At 36.8% G+C, this 16252-nt stretch overlaps 1 protein-coding gene across 12 annotated transcripts in view; it reads right to left on the bottom strand.

Annotated features, from left to right (window-relative positions):
• Positions 1–16252, bottom strand: part of ATM (ATM serine/threonine kinase) — a 131022-nt gene that overhangs the window by 29918 nt on the left and 84852 nt on the right. For 8 of the 12 annotated variants that reach the window (XM_005579543.5, XM_065528948.2, XM_065528946.2 and 5 more), the window contains 10 exons: positions 15919–16006; positions 12827–12915; positions 12625–12727; positions 11242–11390; positions 8772–8876; positions 7398–7517; positions 4102–4336; positions 3429–3596; positions 1915–2028; positions 455–672 (listed from right to left, as the gene is read on the bottom strand). In XM_005579543.5, the coding sequence (XP_005579600.3) occupies positions 455–672; positions 1915–2028; positions 3429–3596; positions 4102–4336; positions 7398–7517; positions 8772–8876; positions 11242–11390; positions 12625–12727; positions 12827–12915; positions 15919–16006 (1389 nt within the window). Of the gene's footprint in view, positions 1–454; positions 673–1914; positions 2029–3428; positions 3597–4101; positions 4337–7397; positions 7543–8771; positions 8877–11241; positions 11391–12624; positions 12728–12826; positions 12916–15918; positions 16079–16252 lie in introns of those variants that run through there. The other 4 variants (XR_012423676.1, XM_074015159.1, XM_074015158.1 and 1 more) reach the window with 3 other exon arrangements.

The raw sequence follows: 16252 nt of genomic DNA, 5'->3' as shown, positions 1-16252 counted from the left end.
CACACCTGTAATCCCAGAACTTTGGGAGGCCAAGGTGGGCAGATCGTTTGAGCCCAGGAGTTTGAGACCAGCCGGGGCAACATGGCAAAACCCCATCTCTGCAAAAAATACAAAAATTAGCCAGGTATGGCGTGCACCTATAGCCCCAGCTACTTGCCGGGCTGATGGGGAGAATCATTTGAGCCCAGGAGGTCGAGGCTGTAGTGAGCTGGAGGACAGTGATCACACCACTGTACTCCAGCCTGGGTGACAGAGTGAGACCTTGTCTCAAAAAAAACCCAAAAAACAAAAAATGAAAAGAACCCAGAAGACCAAGATAATCTGTATATAGTTAAGCCAACCTTTAGTGCTAACAACTATATCACATAAAAAGACCAAGTCACTCTTTCTATGCAAAAACATTCACTCAGTTAACTGGTGAACATAAAATTGTCACTTGTAGAAACCTAGTTACCTGTTTGTCTGAATTTTATGTTCCCTAAGGAGACCTACTTCCTCTTTGGCTCTTTTCAGGAGAGCTTGCTTGTTTTCAAATTCTGACGATTTCATGTAGTTTTCAATTCTTTGGTACTGAGTATCTGAAAACCGGGCTAATGACAGAAATGCCTTCATTTTTCCATTTCTTAGCTCATCATTACTTTCTCCATCATAATTTCCAGCAACTTCTACTGCCTTCAAGAAAACACAACCAATTTAAACTATATTTACAAATACTAAATACATCTAAAGAATCACTCGAATTAAGGTAATACACTAAAGTTTAACTTATATACATGTAAAAGCTAGCTAAATTATATGAACTATTGCAAGCTTGTCCAAGCCATGGCCCATGGGCCACATGTGGCCTAACACAAATTCGTACATTTTCTTAAAACATTATGAGATTTCTTTTGTGATTTTTTTTAAAGCTCATTAGCTATCATTAATGTTAGCATATTTTATGTGTAGCCCAAGGCAATTCTTTTTGCAATGTGGCCCAGGGAAGCCAAAAGATTGGACAGCCCTGAACTATAGTATTTTCTTGACTTTTCAAAACAACTGTGACAGTGTAGAAATAACCCAAACAGCTAATACTCATAAAGAACTCTGCAAAAACAAATAACTTTATAAAACTTAAAGACAATCAGGCTGGGTGTGGTGGTGGCTCACACCTGTAATGCCAGCAGTTTGGGAGGCCGAGGAGGGTGGATCACTTGAGGTCAGGAGTTCGAGACCAGCCTGGCCAACATGGAGAAACACTGTCTCTACTAAAAATACAAAAAATCAGCCGGGTGTGGTGGCACACTCCTACAGTCCCAGCTACTTGGGAAGTTGAGGCAGGAGAATCGCTTGAACCTGGGAGGTGGAGGTTGCAGTGAGCCAAGATTGCGCCACTGTACTCCAGCCGGGGCGACAGAGCAAGACTTCATCTCAAAAAAAATAAAAAATAAAAAATAAAGACAATCACATCATGTGTTTCATGTTACACTTATTTAGTGAGGTAACTATTTCCAAAATTAGTGAATCTAAAGGAATGAGGGAGAAACAGGAAAGTCAAAGGAGGCTAGTGTACTAAAGCCTTTACCTGTGGGTGGCTGGACTAATGAAGAGCAAAGGCTGACTTGCCTATTCCTTAATCAGTTATTTTTGTAGATGAATAAATGAAGAAATTATCAGAAACAACCTGCTGAAAGGGTAGGTGGTAGTGGAGGCAGGAAGGAGGAAGAAGAGATACTATACTTGGGCCTACTTTCAAAATCGGCTGCTTCATTTTGTTTCACTCCACTCTGGAGACTATACAGAGCTACAACAGTAATAATATATAGAAAAATAAAACCATACTTTTATTTGCTTTTGAAATATATTGATCTTGATGAAAAGATGAAGCATATTCATGCTAAGTAACTATCTTAAGGGTTGCTCCAAAAATCTTACCTTTTCTAGATAGGTCTGCATGATGACCGCAGGATTTTCTAAGCAAGTTTCTGCTAACCAGTTGCCACAAACCCTTAGACATTCTGTGTATATAAGTTTTAGGCTGGGATTGTTCTGTACAAGAAAGGCAAAATCTTAAAATACATTACCATGACTGTACCCAACTGTCCTTCATGTAAGGGGAAAAAAGCAGGTTAAAAATGTTTTTCCTCAGTGGGTGGGGGAAGAAAAAGTTTTTCCTCATCTGCTTTTGCCATACAACTATTTTCATAATCCCATGTAGGAAACGATCATCCTCTCTTTATTATTGCTATTATTGGAGCAAGTCACATTTACTGAGTACTTACATATGCCCGACACTTTGTAAAGGCTTTATATATATTAACTCATTTAATTATCACAAGAATCCTATTAAATAAGTACTACTATTACCCCCAATTTGCGGATTAGAAAACTGAGGTACGAGGAAGTTGGGTAACTCCAGACAGCACATACTTCAGGGCAAATACTATTAAGCAATATTTACACATATCATATTGGCATTCAGTGCTTTGGTATAATGATTTCTCTAATAACAGAAGATGCAATACAATGAGTGCCCAACATCAAAAAGTACAGTAAAGGCCAGGTGTGGTGGCTCACGTCTGTAATCCCAGCACTTTGGGAGGCCAAGGCAGGTAGACTGCCTGAGCTCAGTTCAGACCAGTCTGGCCAATGTGGTGAAACCCCATCTCTACTAAAAATATGAAAAAATTAGCTGGGCGTGGTGGCGTGTACCTGTATTCCCAGTTACTCGGGAGGCTGAGGCAGGGGAATTGCTTGAACCAGGGAGGTAGAAATTGCAGTGAGCCGAGGTCATGCCACTGCATTCCAGCCTGGGTGACAGAGCAAGACTCCGTCTCAAATATAAATAAATAAATAAATAATAAAGCACAGTAAGCTGATATTCACTAAGCAGGAACATGTCTGTGGGACACCACTGTAGACAAACGTTGGGGACACCAATGTCTCTATCCGTGTGTATGCTGGGTTTATAGCTGAAGTAGCAACGTAAGTTTGCAAAAACTAACAGGTAATGTTAGATAAAATATTACATGTGATATTTTCAAAGCATTTGGATTGACAACCTAACTGTCCCAACTTGCTTTTATTTTCTAATTTAGTTCTCTCATTCATTTCCTCTTCCCTTTTTTCATTTGCCATTTCGAATTCAGGTAGCTATTTCATTCATTTCCCACATACCTTTCTTGAATTCTGTAGGAAGTTAAAGGCTTAATACTGGGATGCATTAAATGAATCTACCACATGACAGACTGATAGAATTGTTATATATAGGAAAAAGTTTCTAAACTTCTTTTACAAATTAATTTTCAAGACTAGTTTTACAATATCTTGTTCATAAATTAGTAATTTCAAGGCTCTAATAAAATTGTTATTAAAACTATTTTAAATAAAGCACATTTGTGTTTTTTAAATAACAGTAAAACACTAATCCAGCCAATAAAAAAACAAACCGCTGCACAGCTGGCATCCAACTTCTTGATCATTTGCTTGAGAATACTCAGGGCAAGACTCTGCTCCTTTTTTGCCCAGAATACTTGTGCTTCTTCCAGCTGCCACTCAGAGACTCCACAGCTAACTGAATTATACTGTTTAATTTGAAATATTGCCCTTTCAGGGAGCTGAAATGAAAATGACATATGGGAATAAATACTTCTACTATTACTACTACCACCATCAATAATAATAATGAAAGCAGTAACTACCATTCATTGAGGACTTAAACCACTTGTCAGGGGTTATCTTAAGTACCTCTCTGTCTGCATGAATTTCCCCAACCCCACGTATGCCTATCTGTCCGTCTCTCTCTCTCTACATATATGTATGTGTATCTGTGTGTCTATACACACAGTATATAAAATCACCGAATTGTTATCAATATAGTATGTTAGGTATCTTCTCATTTTATAACCAGGAAATTGATGCTGAGAAAAGATTAAGTACCTTGCCCAAGGCTTAAAGTCAGATCTAATTCCAAAATGGGAACTCTTAAACAACTATCTTTACTATATATTAATAGAGATCACTATCTCTTAATGACATTTCTTTTTCATTCAGGCTTTCTGTTTTTTAAGTAATAAAAGGAAGGTCAAGAGGTAAGATGACATAGTTTTAAATTATATTTACCTGAGTGTTCTTGAAAGTTCTGGCCAGTATAGAGAGTTCTACAAGGTGTTTGGTGAGAATCTCCTTAATACATTCTCTTTGTGAGTTGTCTATTTCCTTTTCCATCAGGATCTCCAAAATGACTGTGCGTAGAGCCATGATAGGCTCCTGAAAACTAAAATCACTGTCCTTGAGAAGCTGGGAGTGTTTCTGCCACTTAATATATACTTCAGAGAGTTGTCTATGTGTGACTGATCTGAATGCCACATCATAGAGTTCATGTAAGCAAGATAAATGAAAAAAAAAAAAAAAAAAAAAAAACTATGTAAGTTCTGAAACTTAAGACATAATACAATAATACAAATAAACTTTTGTAGTGACAACACTAGAACTTATAAATAATCCTAAATATGGATCAAAATTTAGAAAACTACAAAATGCTATGTGGTCAGAGCTCATAAGAGGTTATTAGCAGAGAGGCCACAGATGAGAAACATTAAAAAAAATTTTTTTAATACTCTGACATTACAAAAAGCAGCCCTTCTAAATACTCTTCTGAAACAAGAACATATTCATCAGACCTATCATAAAGAATGCCTACATCTTTAGTCCTGCTTCAATACTGCTTGTAGTAATGAGGACATGTCAGCAAGGAAATGAGGGATCCCCTACTGGGGGCGACTTGAAACATAATTATAGATGTCAAAAAAAAAATCACAATCCAGTGAAGGAAAAGCTGGCATCTGGCAAAGGTTTCATTTACCAACATTATTAAAGGAACAGAAAAGGCATATTGTACAATTAGTTTATATGAATAGTATGCTTCCCAAATAACTGAACTATGAAATACTACCCAATCCTTCAGGGACATTTACTGATAGAAATAAGAAAGAAGAAGCAGGGAGAGTAAGATGACAAAGTGATGACTTAGAAATGAAAGCTCTTTTAAGTTGGTTGATAGGGAAGGAATAGTAAGAAAAATGCTAGGAACCAAAACTTCAATTCCTCTCTAAATGACCCTACCACAGCAGGTCTCAAACTTTTTGAGGAACTCCTTTACAATCAAACAGATTATTGAAGACCCCAAAGAACTTTCAATTGTTGGACCATATCTACTGATATTAGATATGATATCACATTAGAAAGACTGAGAAAAATCTAAAATGTATTAATTTATTCAAAAATAATAAATCTACTATATATCATAAATAACATTTTTTAGGAAAAATAACTGCAGTAGTTTCTCTGTATCTACAGAAAATTGGCTCCAAGACACCTTGATAATGCTGATGTTCAAAGTCCCTTACTTAAAACGGCAGGGTATTTTCCTATTACACGTAACCTCTAGATTACGTGTAATAGGAGAATGTGCATAGGTTATACACAAATCTCTAATTACATATAATACCTACTATAATGTAAATACTATGTAAATAAGTGTTATATCCTATTCTTTAACATTTTTTTCAAATATTTTTTATCACATTTGGTTTAATCTATACATCGAAACCTGTACATAAAGAATTTCAACTGTATACTTCCCAAAACAAAACAAAACAAAACTTAGTGAGAATGGCACTGTTTTGCATTTTTGCAAATCTCTTTAATGTCCGGATTAACAGAACTAGATGAATTCTCATCTCTGCTTCTGCATTTAGTTTGTTATGATTTGATGTTTTGGTTGAAGTACACGAATGAAATCTAATCTGAGAGCATAAGCATTTGTTCACCAGTTCATCCAACTTTCCCTCTGCTTCTCTTCTTCCTATTTCTCTACCAAAGAAAGAGCCAGATTATTCTTTAGGCGTTTCTTCTTTTTAAAATTTATTTTTAATTTTTATGGATATATAATAGTTATACATATTTATTAGGTACGCGTGATACTTTGATACAAGCATAAAATGTGTAAAGATCAAATTTGGGTAATTGGGATGTCCATGATCCCAAACATTTATCATTTCTTTATGTTGGAAACATTCCAAACCTTCTTTTGTAGCTATTTAAAAATATACAGTAAATTACTGTTAACTACAGTTGCCCTATTGTGCTATCAAACACTACATCTTATTCCTTCTATTTACCTGTATTTTTTTACCCATTAACCAGCCACTCTTCATCCTCTCCCTCCACAACACCCTTCCCTGCCTCTGGTTACTATCATTCTATTCACTGCTTCTTAAAGAATTCTATACTCTTTTTAGCAGGAGAAATCTTTCATTCAGAGGAAAAATCTCTCATTTCTGGCAGTAAGAACTGCCAAGGTACTTACTAATGAAAGCAGAAAAGAGTTTTGTTCCTTTATTTTCTCCCTAAGAAAAGCCACATTAATATGTATGTCTTCTGCTATGTCATTTTGAAAAAGCTATTATTCTTTTCTTCTGACTCTAAAATTTCCTTCTCTTTTCTACTTCCAAAACATATTCCAAATTTTATTTTTGCATAAAGGTAGGGTGACCTTAGTCATTTATATCCTCTTTCTTTCCTCTTATAATAATAATAGTGACTCAAAATAGCACGGCTAAAAGGGGCTTTAGAGACCATCAAATATAAATCCCTGACTTTAGAAATGAGGAAACTGAGGACACAAAACACTTTACTTTGTCATCCTGACAGACTCAAGGCTGCCCTTACATAACTCTTCCACTTCTTTTACTCTAGCAGCAAGGCAGAGATAAAATGACAGTAATGCAATGTAGTGCTAAAACTGAATGGAGTGTAACATGCTGCGCAAAAACATGAGGAAACAATTTTATCTGGGTAGGCCAGGGAAAAAGTTATAAAAGAAAAGCACATTCAAGCTGAATTTTTAAAAGTTAATTTTTACAATGACTATTTTGGAAAATGTTTAATAATAGCACAATTCACTAGGGCTAATCAACTTACATCTTGATAAAAGGAAAGAAACACACACATCTGGTCTCTACATAGTTTTTTGTTTGTTTGTTTGTTTTTTGAGACAGAGTCTCGCTCTGTTGCCCAGGCTGGAATCCATAGCACAATCTCGGCTCACCACAACCTCTGCCTGCTGTGCTGGGTTCAAGCAATTCTCCTGCTTCAGTCTCCTGAACAGCTGAGATTACAGGCGCCTACCACCATACCCGGCTAATTTTTGTATTTTTAGTAGAGATAGGGTTTCACCATGTTGACCAGGCTGGTCTTGAACTCCTGACCTCAAGTGATCCACCCACCTCAGCCTCCTATAAAGTGCTAGGATTACAGGCATGAGCTACTGCGCCCGGCCTATAGTTTTTTTTAAAGTCACTACTGGTAACAGAAAAGCTGCACTTTAGGATAACAAAGTCATATGAATTACATACTTTGAGAAAAGCTCCCCAATGCTTTCCAGCTCTCCAATGGCCTGCAACCTGCTGAGTGTGGGGTAGAGCGAATACACAGACTCAAGGCTGCGCTTACACAACTCTTCCACTTCTTTTACTCTAGTTGCAAAAAAGAAAAGACACTCTGAAAACAAAGAAAAGGTTTTCAGGGAAATAAAAGTTCAAATTTGTTGTTAAAAAGTTCTCATCATAGGCTTTGCTACTGATCTAGCAATACTAACAAGCAACAGTGAATACGAAATAGCAGCGGAAACAAAATACAACTGATCCTTGAACAACACAAATTTAAATGCGTGGTCCACTTATACTCAGTTTCTTCCATCTTTGCCACCCCTGAGATAGCAAGACCAACCCTTCCTCCTTATCCTACTTAACATGAAGGTGGCAAGGATGAAGACCTTTATGATAACCCACTTCCACTTAATTAATAGTAAATATATGTTCTCTTCCTTATAATTTTCAATAACATTTTCTTTTCTCTAGCTTACTTTATTGTAAGAATATGGTATTATAATCCTTTATACAAACTATGTGTTAATCTTTTGTTTAAGTTATTGGTAAGGCTTCTGGTTAACAGTAAGCTATTAGTAGTTAAGCTTTTGAGGAGTCAAAGTAATACTCACATTTTCAAATGTGTGAGGAGGAGGGGCTCAGCACTCCTAACCTCCAAGTGGTTCAAGGATCAACTGTAAATCTTGGAATCACACAGACCAAGATCTAAATTGCAGTTCTGTCACTTAGAACCGTGTAACTTTGGGCATGTTACTGGACTTCTCTAAGCCTTTTTTCGCATCCATAGTTATTGTCATGATTAGAGAATACATATGAAAGGAGTCTAACAGTGGCTAGCATATCATAGGCACTTAAATGATAGTAAATTTTATTTCTGTGATAAACATAGGATTTATTAAGTCACTACTGTTATAAAAACGCTGTATTTGTTTTGTTTAGCCCATTATAATTATTTCCTCATGCCTCATCACATTTGTGCCTCAAAACAAGTTTGTAAGTATTAACCATGAGTTACAATTTTATAAATTAGAACACTAAATGCCATACAATTACTAAATGAGACAAGACGAAACTCTCAGGATACTTGTACTGGAAGAGAACAAAGAAGAGGGAATCACCAAAACTTTCTTGAAGGGTCAGGGTAAAGAATGAACCTGCAATCCCAGAAACAATTTGTTTTGAAGGAGTGTAGAGAATTACACGGAAACATCTGATCACAGCCACCAAGTCTTTATCTCTTCATCAATGCAAATCCTTACATTAAAATTGTTTTTCAAGTTTTCAGAAAAGAAGTCATGACATTAAATGTTAAAATACAGTAACTTTGTCTTTTTATAATACCTTGCATATTTGAGACTTTCATAAAATGTAGAGAATTCTCTGTCTCTTAGAGATTGTAGAGCATTGTACAATGATTCATGGTAACTGGTTCCTTCTATTTCTTTGCTGTGAGATAATAAGTCAAAGAAAAAAATATATTTAAAAACAGAACCCTAAGATATACATATACAACTAGCTTCACCAAAGGACAAAATTTTTAAATTAAAATTTCTCCATTCTAAAAAATGCATTTCTAGAATTTTTGGTAAGAAATACAAATTTTATGAGTCATTTAAATTCTTTAAGCAGAAAAAAAGGAAATTACTCAGATACTTTGCCTGGTTCTAAATATGCTCTACTTTTATTTATTCAATAAACACCTATTATGTGCCAGGCACTAGGCACAAGGGGGATTTACAAGTTGACAAGTCAGATCAGCTCTCTACTCTCATGGAATTTATGTGCTGGTTTGGAGGAATACACAATAAATAAGTATTGGAGAGTAACAAGGGACATGCAGAGAATTAAAACAGGGTAACAAAACAAAATGGCCAGATGGCTATTATAGAATAGGTAGTCAAGAAAAGTCTCTCTGACAGAGATACAATATTATTTAACGAGGGTCAATGAAAAGAAGCCACCGGCATGGTAACTGGTGGAAAAGGAGAAGATACATCTAAGGCCCTTCGATAGAAACAGCTTGGCCTGATAAGAAAACACAAGAGAGGCCTGTGTGGCTGAAATACAAGGGGAAGGGGAAGAATAGTATATATTGATTTACAGAGACAAGCAAGAATCAACTCACACAGGAAAGTTTTTAAAATATGAGGGTATATCTCTAACGTTATAGCAGTCTTACAGTTTGAAATATTTGAAAGGCACTCCAATAATTATTATTTTTTGAGACAGTCTCACTCTGTTGCCCAGGATGGAGTGCAGTGATGTGATCTCGCTTACTGCAACCTCAGCCTCCTGGGCTCAAGGGATCCCCTCACCTCAGCCTCCCAAGCAGCTGGGACTACAAATGCATGCCACCGTGCCCAGCTAACTTTTGTATTTTTTGTAGAGATGGGGTTTCACCATGTTGCCCAAGCTTGTCTTGAATTCCTAACTTCAAGTGATCTGCCCTCCTCGGTCTCCCAAAGTGCTGGGATTACAGGCATGAGCCACCATGCTTGGCCAATACTTTTTTTTTCTACGAAGGCAACAAAACATACTTAAACATAATTTATTTTTTAGTGTTTATATTATCAAAAAACTTTACATAAATATGAAATCCTTTATTAGATTAGGTGCTTGGCTTTTCATTCAGAAAACATGGTGACCTTAAATACAGATTATAAATGTTATCTTCCTGGGTAACTGAGTGGTTTTTTTTTTTTTTTTGAGATAGAGTCTCACTCTGTCGCCCGAGGCTGGATCTTGGCGATCGACAAGTGGTGCGATCTTGGCTTACTGCAACCTCTGCTTCCCAAGTTCAAGCACTCTCCTGCCTCAGTCTCCTGAGTAGCTTGGATTATAGGCGCGCAGCACCATACCCGGCTAATTTTCGCATTTTTAGTAGAGATGGAGTTTCACCCTGTTGGCCAGGCTGGTCTCAAACTCCTGATCTCAAGTGATCCATCTGCCCCAGCTCTCAAAGTGCTGGGATTCCAGGTGTGAGCCACCACACTGTGCCCAGCCCTGAGTAGGTATTATTTATTTATTTATTTATTTTTTTTTATTTTTATTTTTTTAAGAGATGGAGTCTTGATCTGTCGTCCGGACTGGAGTGCAGTGGCGCTATGTCAGCTCACTGCAACCTCTGCCTCCCGTGTTCTAGCAATTCTCCTGCCTCAGGCTCCCAAGCAGCTGGGACTACAGGCGCACGCCACCACGCCTAGCTACTTTTTTGTACTTTAGTAGAGACATTGCCCAGGCTGGTCTCAAACTCCTGAGCTCAGGCAATCCACCCACCTCGGCCTCCCAAAGTGCTAGGATTATAGGCGTGAGTCACCATGCCCAGCCATATTATTTTTTAATAAAAGAAAATATTTCATAAATAAAGATAAGCGGTCCTTTGTGGATCCTCCAGTCAATATAAGTGTTATCTTACTGACTAAAATGTTTGTAGCAGGCAGTAGAAAGAGGAATGCCTATACCTTGCTTGACACGCCTCAGTCCAACAAACAGTATGTGAGATGATTCTCATAAGAAAACCCTTTTCATATTTCTGTTTTTAGAAATACTTAGGGGTGGGGTGAAGTTGTCCTAATGGAAGAAGAGAGTAAAATTCAAGCCTAGGTGCATTAACTGCTTATTGCTATCTTACTGAAGGATTTAGGACTATCTATAGCTTGCAACATCTACTATATGTGTGTGTGTGTGTGTGTGTGTATATATATATATATAAACTCCTGTTATATTCATAGAACAAGAGTAAAACAGTTGTTGTTTAGAACTAGGAGAGAGGCAAAAAAAAAGAAAAAAATCAAGTCAAATTTCTTCTTACCTGACATTAGTGCAATAGTCCCACTGCATATTCCTCCATGCTGCTTGGTAATGAAGTTCCTGTAGTTCAGGACACCAGTCTTTATTTTCATAATCTAATCCTTTTAAATACACAGAAAGAATATGGCAGAGTCCCAAATTCTGCAAGGCCTAAACAGGAGTTATTTTTGTTTTTAAGTAATCAAAGATATCAACAGAAAACCAGAGAAAAAAACAGCAAACATACAAATAAACAAATTTTAGTTCACAATATCGCTTAAAATCCCAAAATATCAGCTGGGTGTGGTGGCTTATGCCTGTAATCTCAGCACTTTGGGAGGCTGAGGCAGGAGGATCACTCGAGCCCAGGAGTTTGAGACCAGCCTGGGCAACAAAGCAAGACCCTGTCTCCACAATTTTTTTTTTTTTTTAAATTAGCTAGGTATGGTAGTGTGTACCTATAGCCCCAGCTACTTGGGTGGCTGAAGCAAGAGGTGCCCTTGAGCCCAGGAGGTCAAGACTGCAGTGAGCTATGATCGCGCTAATGCACTCCAGCCTCAGTAACAGGGTGACAATTTATCTCTAAAAAAAAATTTTTTTTTTTTGAGATGGAGTCTCACTCTGTCGCCCAGGCTGGAGTGCAGTGGCATAATCTCGGCTCACTGCAAGCTCCGCCTCCCGGGTTCACGCCATTCTCCTGCCTCAGCCTCCCAGGTAGCTGGGACTACAGGTGCCCGCCACCATGCCCGGCTAGTTTTTTTTTTTTTGTATTTTTAGTAGAGACAGGGTTTCACCGTGTTAGCCAGGATGGTCTCGATCTCCTGACCTCGTGATCCGCCCGCCTCAGCCTCCCAAAGTGTTGGGATTACAGGCGTGAGCCACCGCACCTGGCCAAAAATTTTTTTTTAATCCCAAAATATCGTTTAATGTTTCCCAAAAAACACAAAGATGGAGCTCAAAGGGCTCTAATATGGAAGAATGGCTAAGGAGTATTAGCCAGTAATAGAAACAACAGGTTCTGGGACCAACTCTATTGCAAACTATGAGAAATAGTTCACATGAGATTTTCCATGTGAAGCAGTAAGTACATTACCTGGCATACTGTATATGCTCAACCAATGTCTTCTATTGTTATCCAACAACACTGTGATCAGGAAATCTACACTATATTTTAGGTTAATGACCTGTCTGACTTTCCTGTGTCTCCCTGAATTTTTTCTCTTTTTTTTCCTGCATCCCTCTGCTTCAGGAGTATCCCTGAATGTTTAGCCTAATCCTCTGAAAAACAGATAACTTCTAGTCTTATCTCTAGAGTTTATCTGGCTGTGTAAATTTCCACCAACATAGTGAAATAACCTCAGCACTACACTAGTGATGACTTTACCAAATTTGGGAAAAAATGTACCTGAATGATTCCTGCCTGGCGGGTTGATGAGGAGATTGCTGTTTCAAGGTCATATGTTACTAGGGCTTTGCCCCACATTGCTTCGTGTTCATATGTTCGTAGTCTGTAAGAAAAGATTGTAAAAATAGCTTTGGGTTTTACACACACGTAACTCCTTCATAAACAGAATTGCTATACCATTGTTCAGAAAAATGCAATTTACCTAGTAATGGGTTGTAACATCTTCCCTCCACCACAGCCATACAAACTATCTGGCTCTCCTATACTTCTGTAGATTTCTAAGAGAAGATCCTGAAAACATGAAAGCAACAAAAAATTGAAGAAGGAAAAAAAATCAGTCTATACATTTAGCAAGTTTTAAATTGTATCATTACCAATATGTAACTCCCAACTCTAAATGTTATGTTATATAAATAAAATGTAATGATTTTGAAATACAGTTGATCCTTAAACAACACAAGTTTGAACTGTGCAGGACAACTTATATGTGGATTTTTTTTTCAATAAATATAATGAAAACTTTTTGGAGGTTTGCAACAATTTGAAAAAACTCACAAACCACACAGTTTAGAACTACTGAAAAATTTTTTAAAAGTAAGTTATATCATGAATGCATAAAATAACTGTATATACTAGTCTATACATTCTATCATTTGTATACATTTGAAATGATACATTTTATCATTTACTACCATAAAATATATACGAATCTATTACAAAAAGTTAAAATATATCAAAACTTACACACACACACTGTACACAGCATTATTTGCGGTTAAGACAAATGTAAACCAATGTAAAGATGCAGTATTAAATCATAATTGCATAAGATTAACTACAGTACATATTGTACTACTGTAATAATTTTGCAGCTACCTCAGTTGCTATTGTGGTAAGCATTATTGTGTTGTGAGTATCCACTTAAAATGCCATGTGACACTAATAATTTCTGCATGAGCAGTTTATTTCTCTAGCAAATTGTATATAGCAATAAAAAGTAATCTCTCCAGGTTCTCATGTATTTTTTCACTATGTTTACTGCAATACTATAAGCCTTGATTAACACCACGGGTAGCTGGAGGTGCTCCCAAGATGCAGAGAAAAGTCATGCCATTACAGGAAAAAAATGAATTGTTTGATATGTACTGTAGATTGAGGCCTAAAGTACATATCAACCAGCGGTGGTTGCCTAAAATTTCAGACAGATGATTAACTGTAAAGAGATGATGTAAACTTACGGTATTGATAAATACGGTACAGTTCTGTAAATGCATTTTCTCTTCCTTATGATTTTCTCAATAACATTTTCTTTTCTCAAGCTACTTTATTTAAGAATACAGTATATAACACATATACAAAATATGTGTTGTTTATATCATCAGTAGGGCTTCTGCTCAACAGTAGACTATTAGTAGTTAACTTCTGACTACAAATTTAGTTTTACCCTGATATTTAATAGCACAGGGGGTTAGCACCTCTAACCCCCACATTGTTCAAGGGTCAACTGTATATACCAATGATCTGGATCAGCAGCAACACAGCAGACTGGTCCTAGACAACAGGAGGATTGTAGTCTACCTGAGAAGAACTGCCTACAATTGCATGAATTAGATAAGAAATAAGTATCAACCTACCAGGCTTTTATCACATGGAAAACTAATCACACAAATAAAACCAAACAATCTTGTCAACACCTAAAACTGTACATGGGCTGGGCGCAGTGGCTCACACCTTTAATCCCAGTACTTTGGGTAGCTCAGGCAGACTGAGCTCAGGAATTCAAGATCAGCCTGGGCAACATGGCTAAACCTGTCTCTGCAAAAATTAGCTGGAGACGGTGGGGCATGCCTGTAGTCCCAGCTACTTGTGAGGCGGAGGTGGGAAGATGGCTTGAGCCTGGGAGGCAGAGGCTGCAGTGTGTTATGATTGCACCACTGCACTCCAGCCTGGGCAACAGAGCCAGACCCTGTCTGAAAAACAAAAAACAAACAAAAAAACTGTACATCAGAAAATACAGTCCTACAAAGTCTGACTCTTGAAAACTGATTTGGTAGGAATAAAGGTCATGGATTTTTCTTTGAAAAACAGCACAAAACTGTATTGGAATTGGTAAAATTTGATATGGATAAAGTAGTTTGGTTACTGAAATCTTTGCTGTAAAATTTACATAGAAAAGATAGATTTTGTTTAAAACAATCTCCATTAAATAAAAATGAAAACATAAAAAAACATAAAATAGAAAAAATTAGGAACTATACTGCATAGAAAATTGACCAAGCAATTGAACTGCAAGGAAAAGGAGGAATGAAAGGTGACCAGACTTAGCAACATGAATTTTATGAGAGACATTAGCAAGTGCTATTTTACTGGAATAAATGGAAGGGGGGGAAAGCAGACAGCGAATAAAGACAACTCTTTCACAAAGTTTGTCTATGAGAGGAAGGAAGAGAGAGGGTGATACCTAAAAGAGAACATAGGGAAGAGGGAAATTATTTTGTATTTGTGAGAAAGGGAATTTTTAAACAGGAGAGGTTTTAAAATGTTCAGAACATAGTTCAGAGGGAGAACCGCATATTAAAAAATAAAGTAGCTGAGAAAGAGCAGATAAAAAAACAAAGCACAGGAAGAGTTAGTCTCAAATAGAAGGATAAACTGTTTCTGTAACGTGAGGGAAGGTTATTAAAGGAGCAGATGCCAGGAGATTTCAATGTTTGATAGTGGGATGTGGCGAGATTTCCTCTCTATGCCTTCTATTTTCTCCAACTAGGAGGCAGGCTGAAAGCAATAGAGTAGAAGAGAAGATGAAAAGTTTAAGCAGAATGGAGAAGCCGAAATTGTCATTGAGAAGGAATGAGTTGACCAAAGAAATTCGGTAAGCATCCCAGACAGTAACATGAGCCAATTTAAGAATGGATATCAAGAAATGTATAGAAGAGGCAATCTGCTTCTTCTGTGACATACAATAAACGAGCAAATAAATATATAATTATAAACCCTAAGTGCTATAAAGGAAATGAACAGGGTGCTATGGCAGAAAATGCATGGTATAAACTCTGAGACAAGTGGTTTTACTTTCGTCTTTCAGGTAAGGGAACTCAACTAGTGGCAGAGTCAGTATTAGAATTCAAGTCTGTCTACTCCAAGGCTTAAGCTTCGGACCATAAATTTATATATATGGTGCTTAATCCAATAAGTAAATTCAGTTTAAAAATCACACGGCATCTGTACAGTGTCTATAACAACCCAAAGTATGAGATAAATATTGTCATAAATAATAGAACCTCTAATATTTACCTGTAAACTTATTCCAGTTTCTTCTTTACTTTTTTCACTCAAGCTAGAAATAGTTGTACTTTGGCTTCCTTCTTCAAATGCAAGACTTCTGTTTGTCACAAGAACACCTCTTTTAATGAGAACATACTATTTGGAAGCTCCTGAATACATACACTATAGACTTTGACAGAAAAAAACTAATGAAGGTTGCAAACAAAACAGAATAAATCACTTATACTTTAAAACTTAATACCATTTATACCTAGGATGGAAAAGGAATTTGTGAATGAAAATTATATTTTAAGAATAATCTTCTACATATAGAAAGCCCATATGCAAAAATATGATTATTTAT

The sequence above is a fragment of the Macaca fascicularis genome, chromosome 14, assembly GCF_037993035.2.
Source record: "Macaca fascicularis isolate 582-1 chromosome 14, T2T-MFA8v1.1".
In the NCBI taxonomy this organism is placed as follows: Eukaryota; Metazoa; Chordata; class Mammalia; order Primates; family Cercopithecidae; genus Macaca; species Macaca fascicularis.
The sequence above is the reverse complement of the archived record's forward strand: the minus strand, read 5'-3'. Positions and strand labels throughout refer to the sequence as shown.